This window comes from Calidris pugnax, unplaced genomic scaffold, assembly GCF_001431845.1.
Source record: "Calidris pugnax isolate Ruff unplaced genomic scaffold, ASM143184v1 scaffold211, whole genome shotgun sequence".
Taxonomy (NCBI): domain Eukaryota; kingdom Metazoa; phylum Chordata; class Aves; order Charadriiformes; family Scolopacidae; genus Calidris; species Calidris pugnax.
Window position 1 is genome coordinate 9,218,446 of NW_015091083.1, and position 9,711 is coordinate 9,228,156.

At 37.8% G+C, this 9,711-nt stretch overlaps 1 protein-coding gene across 3 annotated transcripts in view; it reads right to left on the reverse strand.

Annotated features, from left to right (window-relative positions):
- The window catches only part of LOC106897114 (apoptosis-stimulating of p53 protein 1-like), a 50,867-nt gene extending 44,167 nt beyond the window's left edge, over positions 1–6,700 (reverse strand). For all 3 annotated transcript variants that reach the window (XM_014957515.1, XM_014957514.1, XM_014957513.1), the window contains exon 1: positions 6,553–6,700. In XM_014957515.1, the coding sequence (XP_014813001.1) occupies positions 6,553–6,700 (148 nt within the window). The remainder of the gene's footprint in view (positions 1–6,552) is intronic.
- Positions 6,701–9,711: the final 3,011 nt, after the last annotated feature.

The following is a 9,711-nucleotide window of genomic DNA, read 5'->3' on the forward strand; positions in this document are numbered from 1 at the left end:
GGCTTAATAGCAGTATGTGGCCAGTTTGCAAAACCATACAAAAAATACCAGTGTTTAGAAACTCTAATTTAGGAATTGTTCATCACAACCTTTTTCCCAATGCTGATTCTTTGCTCCCCATCACCAAGCTCAGGGCTTAATAGCAGTATGTGGCCAGTTTGCAAAACCATACAAAAAATACCAGTGTTTAGAAACTCTAATTTAGGAATTGTTCATCACAACCTTTTTCCCAATGCTGATTCTTTGCTCCCCATCACCACCAGATGGATATTTTGTTCTATTATTAAAGTGATTCATTCAATTTGAACGTCCAGGTTTCTACTCAGGCTAAAAGCCTTATTGGTATATTGACATTTCATCTCCTAAGAACTTGAGCAGGTGCTCCCACTCCAATACACCATGCCAGACCTTAGCTTCCACTATATGTGGAATTACTGGCAAATCTCTGAACAAATAAAGGCTAAGTTCTATGCAGCAGTCAGTCTGTTTTCCCCCAAAGAAATGTAAAACATTCTCATAGTGTAGTTATTTCTTCCAGACTGATCAAATATATTATTAATCATTATATATATAATTATATATATAATACGTCAAATACTATTACTAAGAGGCTGCACACTATATATGTAGTATTTCAAAATGAAGGTACAATTCAAAAGCAAAGTTTTCACTGTCTCCATAATTAGACTTGCATTTATTTTTAAATGTTTTCATTCTCCCTTTTAAGATCTAATACTAAGTATAGTATTAGAAGGCATCTTTTAATCATATAGAAGAGATTCAATTAGCTTTCCTACATGCAGCACCATACCAAATCAAGATTACTCCAGAAAACCAGGCCTGGATGGAAATCAAAAGGTGGAGTTTGGGTTCATTGTTGTCAAAAGCAAAATGTTCTCTGCCCTCAAAACCCAAACCAAAGTACCTCCCACCAGGGAGAGCACCACTAACAATTCATTATCCATTTCATCCTTAACCCATTTGACAAAAATGAGAAGACAAATGATTCCAAGATATATCAGACATCCTGGGGGAGGCTTGGGGAAAAATCACATCACAAATATACCTTTTCACAGTGACCACAAATACACCTTTTTACAATGGAATTTATACGCATTGTGAAGTATATACATGTATACATATGTTGATACTATTAGGATACTTAGTTGTAATATTTAAAGAACAATACCTTTTTATCATTGACTCACAATGCATTTAACACAATAAAGCGTCCTGTCAAAATCTGTCACGTCAAACAGGTGCAGTGATTAACACAGCTTAGCCACAGTTCTAGACACAGATCTAGCAACTTTCCCAGGGAGGGGTCATTTAAGCCACCAGCTAATTATATTCATGAGCTGACTGGTTACCTAGCTTCCTGAAAAAAAACCACAACCAAAACCCAAAAAACAAACCTCCAAAAACCCAAAACACACAACAAAAAAAAAAATCACAACACATGGATTTAAAAAAAATAGATGTTTTTCTTTTCTTTTCCCTCACTCAGGTGGACTCCAAGAAACATCGTCAATAGTGTTTATGCACACAAGAATAAGGTCAGTGGCTTATTTCAACTCAGTTCTTGAAAAGGAATTTTATAAACACGATTTTCAGGTTTTTCAACTTCAAAGTAAGGTAAGATTTCAAGTGCTTTGAAGCATATCCACTGAATTGCAGCATGAAGTCTCCTAAAGATTGCAGAATGCCAGAATATTTAAATGGTTTAGTTCAGAGACTTTACGACACAGAAGATAAGAATCTTTAGGAATTTTTCCCAAATGAAGAAATTGCTAGATAAACCTAGCAAGAACTGAAGCTTGATAACAAAGTACCAAGAAACTGAATGGCTGAGCAGGGTTGGGCTAATTCTGGAATGGTGAGGAGTGGCTGCAGCATCACTCCTGGTTAGGCTGGTCTCCCATTAAAAGTAAGGCCCTGATCCTAGGAGCTATTAAAAATAAAAGGTTATATTTACATAATGTACCTTGAAGAATCAAGGCTAAAATTTTTCAGACATGACCACAGAGAGAAATGGGAATGAGAATTTCTACTACTTTCTACCAGTTTTAAGTATTCTGAAAGACCAAAACACAGATACCGCATCAACGCTTCAGAAGAGAAGAAAATCTTTCTGTTGGAAAACAAAATAAAGGTTCAGACTTCACAATCTGGTTTTATACTGATGACAAGTATCTCGCTGTTTGCAATAAACACATTTATGCCTGCTACATATGAAACAAGAACACAAAGTAATGGCTTATCTCCATAACGGGGGAGTTCACTGCAAGATCAGGAATGAGTCTTTCCCCCCTCAGGTTTGCAGAAGAGCACTTGTAGTAAACAACTATTTCTTTCACAGTCACTTGCCTCTGTGTTGCCACTAAATTCAGGAAGACCAATTAATACTACTTGCAAAAGGGCCTTCCAGATGTAAATGAAGTGAATAATTGAGCGCTGGGCGGATTGAATTGTTGAAATCCATTTTCTCTTGAAAAATACTACAAGTTCCTGATGTCACTCACACCTGTCTTTCAACCTCCTCACCAGGTGCTATTTGCAATAGCTGGGGAATGAGGAAAAATATTCTGTGGTGTTTTTTCTTCTCCTGTTAAAGCCTGAGACATGGATGCAAAAAGAGGAAGATTCAAACTGACAAAGCACAAGGTGGTACAAAACGTCCTGATGCATCAGACACGACTGCTATTGACTTTTTCAACTATTACTCATCTCAAGAAACTAGAAAGGAGGGGAAACAGAGAATGAAATACAAAAATCAAATGCAAATAAACCAAATGCTGATGCCATGCAGCTCTGAGAAGAATCAGTTTCTTAACTCTAATACAGACAATACCTCAACTATTTTACAACTCTTGGGAAACTCCTCAACCATCTCTTCGGCACACAAAAGCAAACAAAAATTAACAGAATAAACAAATGTGTTTTCCAACAGCTAAACTATTGTAATCCTCCTCTGAACTTTAGAAATCTTATGTAACTTTTGAGGCCAAATTCGCATGGATTTTAATAGCATTTGTCTTTGTCACCATCTAAAAATAAAATGAAGTATTTATTTGTACAGACACATTCAGGGGAGGAAGATTATTAGAAGAAATAGTATTTTGTTAGATCAATACAGTTTAGGAAATTGACATGATTTTGGACACATGGTTTTGGGTTTATTCAACCTATCATTTTCTGTATTAACTTTTGTCTTGAATTTGACTTTCTAAAACGTCTTCTGAAAGAACATTTGTAGACCCCTTTTGATGATAAGAGAGGGGGTCAGAGAAAAAATACTATTCCACTGGCACAACATGCCACAGTTTCATTGCAAATTGCTTCACACTTCCCACTCAGAACCATTGTTTGTTTGTTGTCGTAACTGTTGCATTTAACTGTTTAGACCCTTGTTTTCTACATCAGATTGTTGCTCCAGGCAACATTATTTTTTAAGACTTCACAGGAAAGAGTTCAATCTAGCTCTCAGGACCAGCTGTAGAACAAAATATCATATTTATGCCCTGTTATAAAAGAATTCAGGTTGTTTCACTGAGAAATACAGGTACCCCAGACTTTGGGGCAGGAAGTTGAGGCCACCAACACACAGATTCTGTAACAGTATCCTACATTTAAGAACAACAAACAAAAAGCTTGTGCTGAAATTCCTGTTGTAGAGACTTAAAACCAGCGTGCAGAACATCATTTTTTGCTGACAGTACAGGCCTGTTCAAGAAGTCTAGAAACATACATGAGTGTTTCATTTTTCCATTTATTCTCTCTAGTCTTTTCAGTTCCACACTTGATTCTATGATTCTATAAGTTGAGGCCACCAACACACAGATTCTGTAACAGTATCCTACATTTAAGAACAACAAACAAAAAGCTTGTGCTGAAATTCCTGTTGTAGAGACTTAAAACCAGCGTGCAGAACATCATTTTTTGCTGACAGTACAGGCCTGTTCAAGAAGTCTAGAAACATACATGAGTGTTTCATTTTTCCATTTATTCTCTCTAGTCTTTTCAGTTCCACACATCCAATGGAATAGAACGATACAATTATCACCTTGGGTATTTAACTACTGAAGCCGGATTTGTGAAAGTACCTTCATGTGAGTTTTAAAAGAAACTTTGAGCCACAAGCACGTTTTGCCAAGTTTGACAGACCCATTCAACAGGTTGGGTCACAACAACCCCATGCAGTGCTACAGGCCTGGGGAAGAGTGGGTGGAAAGCTGCCCAGAATAAAAGGAACTGGGGGTGGTGGTCGACAGCCAGCTGAATACGAGCCAGCAGTGTGCCCAGGTGGCCAAGAAGGCCACCAGCATCCTGGCCTGGATCAGGAACAGTGTGGCCACCAGTGGGGGTCGGTCTCTTCTCCCAAGTAACAAGTGATAGGACAAGAGGAAACTGCTCAAGGGAAGGTTTAGATTGGGTTTTTTACACCGAGTTATTAAGCATTGGGAAGTTATTAAGCATTCCCCTGCCCAGGGAAGTGGCTGAGTCACCATCCCTGGGGGCATTTAAAAGATGGGTAGACATGCTTAGAGGTATGGTTTAGTGACAGTTTTTGTCCATGTTAGGCTGATGGTTGGACTCCATGGTCTGAAAGGTCCCTTCCAACCTCGGCAATTCTGTGATTCTAGGTAGAAGCCTTAGGCAGGACTCTGCTCCTGAACTTCAGTGTATGTATGTAGATGTCTACTTCAGAAAACTGGAAGAGCTCCTATGCTTGAAATCGAATAGATCACAACTAGCTGAAATCAGTCATCACCATGTTCTACTCACAGTAATATCTAGGTCTCCATTGACTATAGTCTGAACAAAGAAGCATAAGTCATAGGGTAGATAGCCAAATTTAGCCTTAGTTTCTCCATCACAACTTCCTGGATAAGTTTTATTCCACCTTGTAGAAGTTTTTGGCATTAGATATCTAACACTCTGAGAAATGATGTATTACATCCACAAATAAAACATTTTCTCATTTTTAAAAGTAATAGAAAACATGTGCTTGCACTTGCCAGGGTTGCAAGGCGTAAGTGCCCCAGAATGATGCTGTGGATCACTGGCCACAGTTTCCAGTCACCCTTTGAAGGTAGTTGACAACATTGTCTACAGTGTTTTAAGAAGTACACCCTCAAAGCATTGTGAAGCAGAAGAAAAAATAACACTATAGATGTTACACTTTCACAGACAAATGATTGTAAAATATTAGGGATATCTGAGTGCTGTTAAACACAGTCTGCAGATCCATTTTAGAAATTTATGCAATGCACTTGGCATCATAGACTCTCCATCTTGTAAAAGCCTTAACCTCCTGTAAGTTTTATTCTTGTAGACAGTTTTCTCAGTATGAACTGAATTTGTATTTAGAACCACAGACATGCTTAACCTCTCCCCTGCTCACTCTTGCCTGAACTCTGTGAGTTCCCATCCAGTTAGGAAATGACTTCTTGAGGCGCCTTTTCCCTTTACAAAGTCTTAGAAAAAAGAGAAGGAATAGTTTCCCCAACAAGAAAACATTCTAAATAGCTAATACTTAAAAGCTCCAAAAGCATCTGAATAATGCTTGTTTTGTCTGCTAGACAAAAAGCCCCTGACCAAAACAAAACCCCTCTATGAAAAATTTAAGAATTCAATATCAAGTTATGACCTTATCACTCTGTATCCAATACAGAGGACATAAACAGCTTAAACAGGGGTGCCCTTAGTAACTGAGGGATAAGAACCTGTTATCCTCACCCATCCACCAATTCTACTGACATCCATACATTGACATACTATAACCTACAGGGCTTGCACTATACACAGTAGCAAGAACCCAGCTAGAAACAGAATCCACAATAGCATGTTTTGATACACTTCTGAAAAGAAATGCCTACCCTGTTATCCTGTGAAATAATAATTGCAACACAAATAGGGGACAGGTACTACTACCTGCCCTAAGGGAGGCTGTCAAATCTTTGAAACATTCATGAAGAAGCTGGAGATACCATGTCCAGTTCTGGCACAATTCTGCTATTCATGATACAGAAATTAAAAAAAGTATCTATAGCCATTCTTATATTTCAGGTTGTGTTCACACGCCTAATAGTGAGGAAACTGGATTGGAAAGAATACAGGAGGTGACATGCACCCACTTATGATAAGAGAAGATCACCAAGATTCCATATTGTTATTTAAACATCCTCCATCCTATATATACTGTTTGCCCATTTGAAATAAATGGCTTCTAGAAGTGAAAATATCCCCCCCCCCCATTTTTTTCTCCTTAAAGATGGGGATACTGAAGACTTATGTAATTTGAAAAATTGAAATACAGAGTTCTAACATATCTTACACATGCATTTTATCATATACTTCATGCTAAGGAATAAAATGGAGGGGAAAAAAAAAGTAAAGTAATCTCTACAGATATTCAAATATAATGCTTTGAATGAAAGTTTGCTAGAAAAAAGTACAATTTGAAACCATTAATATTGAAAAGTCACTCTTACCTTTTTTTTCTAAGTGGTACATATATTTAAATCAATTTCTACTGAACGTTTTACTTACCATTCCCACGCCATACTTCAGCCAGATGGCAGCTTCCTTCTCCAGGCTCTTTGCAGAACTCTACTACATCGCGACAGGTTGTTTCTGGTGTAATTGGAACTTCTGTCAAAATCTGTTCATTGTTGCTCAAAAACACAGTTAATATCATCTGAAAGAAAAAAAACGAAAAGTAGCAGAATATTAAAAAAAATAATAATTTATAAGAATAAGATTATGGGTAAGATTTATAATCCCCCTGTAAGTGGAAAAGTATGCTTATGGTTGGTTACCACAAGCCATCAAATTTGTTTTCAGTTTCTTGTAACTTTGCCAAAGCTTTAGTCTTTTGTGTTGATTTTTTTTGACAGTGCATTGAATTGACAATTTTTTTTTTTTTAAAGCTTCAGTAGAAATGGTTTAGTTCTGTCTGAAAATAAGGCCAGGAGGGAAGAACAGGTTTTGGCTACGTTAGATGCTTGAAATCATAGCATTTTATACAGAAATAAATACATACTTTCACAAAGTAACCTGAAGCTTCACAGGTGGGCAACCCTTTGCATGATTGATGTCGGTTTTGTGATTTGTCTGAAGATACAGTTATATTGGTTTGAGTTGTAAGCCTTTAGTTAAATGGTAAGCCTCAGAATTTAAAAAAAAAAAAAGAACAAAGCAACATTTTTCAAGGGATTACATTTGCTTAGTACACTTGCTAGAGCTAAAAACCTCTGAGAAGTGGGTTCTTTCTGTACTACTTTAGCCCCAGCCCCGAGCTCGCTGTGTTGGTCAGACTGTACGTGCAGCCTTCCCACAGCAGTACTAAGTGTGCTCTCTTCATTCAAAGTTACAACGTGAACAGACTCCTTTTCCTCTAGTAGCTGCTCCCAGCTATTCCAGTTGGAAAGTAGCCACAAAACAGAAAATAACTTTTCTTCCCCTCCCCACCTTAACAACATTCAAGACGACTTGACGTCAAGGAAAACAAAAAGAGAAAAAGTGGGATGAAATCTATAAAGGAAAAAGCCTAACACTAAGAGCTAGTACTGAACTGGGTCAATGCAAACTTCTGTTCAAATTCCTTGCTCCACCTTAAATAAATGTGTGCAGAAATACATATACCCAGAGATACTCCCATTCTTTTTCATATTAGCAGCTGTAACTTGCTCAAAAGTCAAACACTCGAAAACTGTGCACGTTAACTTAACCCACCTCACCCCCTTGGTGCATATGTATTATATGATCATTAATAATATGTTCACTTGCTACATTCCCCCTATTAAGGGCCCCCCCACACCTTATACAATATTCTCAAAGGATTTGTTCTATAGGCCCTCATGTAGTTTACTGCAAATGCTAACATAGTAAACAGCTGAGGGGCTTGTAAGAAGGAAAAGATAAAAAAACATTCTACCAAGAAACAAAGTCCTAATACAATGATGCTGAAGGGATTCAATTTTTCCTGGGCGAGACTGATCGAGGACCAATGAAGGTCACATTCAGACAAGTATTCCTATGTTACACTAAATCCTCTGAAACATACCTGACCCTACGCTCCTGCTTCAAAATTAAACAGATACTTTTAACCGTTCCCTCTCTCTGCACCGTAATTTCCCATCTGTAGTCACACTACTGCTCTGTAAACACATGGGGATAGAGCAGAGATAAAGTGATGTTTAAAAGGCAAAGACCATAATAATCATGTCCCTAAAGAATGTGACAAAATTAGCAATTTTGTCTGCAAAGAAAGTTCTTTCAGATCTTTCCAGTAAATAAAGCGTGGCATCACATATTGAACCACAAAGATTAAACCTAATTATTTAAAAGTCCTTCATTAAATGAGCACTCTCCACTTAAACAAAGTTGTGCCTCAATTTGCATAAGCAATTCTTAAAAACATTCATAACACTTTTATCTGTGGGACATATACATGTACCAAACTGGAGATTTGCATTAATAAGAGCTAAATGCTGAGCGAGAGCAGTCTATCTACTTTAGAAGTAGGCGCAGGACAAATTCCAAGAAAGCCCAGGCTTCAAGCTCTCAGTCTACTTGTCACTCCTCCAGGATATTTTAAGTCCATGTTCCTACTCCACCTCAGCCTGCCAAGTTTGTACGCTGTATCCTGAAGTTTTCAAGTAACTACACTTCAACACAAGCAGGAGTCATCCAGGGCTGTAAATACACTAAAATTTATCCCTGAGTTTCTCCAAGAGCAGCATTAAAGGAGGCTACAGTAACAGCCACAGCACAAGCTCAGAGGAAGCTACAGGATGCAGGCACAGATAATAATTAAAGTGCCTGTAACCATCTACTGTTAACAGCTCACAATGGTATTTTCCCCCTGTAGAAGATTCAGACATCGCCTCAATATTCAGTGACTGTGGGATCTTTAACAGAATAAATATCTGATGTGGAATCTAGTAGTGGAATTTGACCTCATATTTAAGAAGAAAGAGTCCTATTTATGAATATAAAACCATAGGCTCAGAAGAAACCTTAAGAGGTCATCTAATGCAGTCTCTTGGCCTCAGGCAGGATCAACTATACCCACATTACTCTGCAGAGATGCTTGTTTAACCTGTTCTGCAAAGCCTTTCATGATGGAAATTCCACCACGTCCCTGAACCATCCACCCCAGAAACCCAGGACTCCTATTCCAAGAAGTTTCTGAAAGTCTAGTCAAAGCTTTCCTTGCCACTATTTCAACCCACTAGTTCTTATCCTACCCACAGGGGTGATACTAAACACCTTTTTTCCCTGAAGTTAAGTTTAAGGAATACATAATAAGTGATGAAATTAAATAAGTTAAATTAAACAACACCAGTTTAACAGAGAATTATTAATGCCAATATTCTAAGTACAGTTTCCCTGTAACACTTGATCATGATTTCAAAATAACATCCCAAGTTTCCCAAGCTTTATGAGAATGCCAAGAGACCCTGGCTTTACTGAAGTCATGCTGTGATGTATACTGGGTCTTGACCATTTCTCTGGAAGACCTGTTAACTTTTTTCATGTACTCAAGATTATCTGGGTCAATGTTATCTTTACAGCAATAAAAAAAATTGAGATTTGGAAACCATGTGAAACCACATGATGTCAAGCCATTCTATTTATCCTTTCACAAAAAGGTATCTGCCTGCACCTGCAGGCAGGCTGAAAAAGACAGAAAAGCCTTCAAGA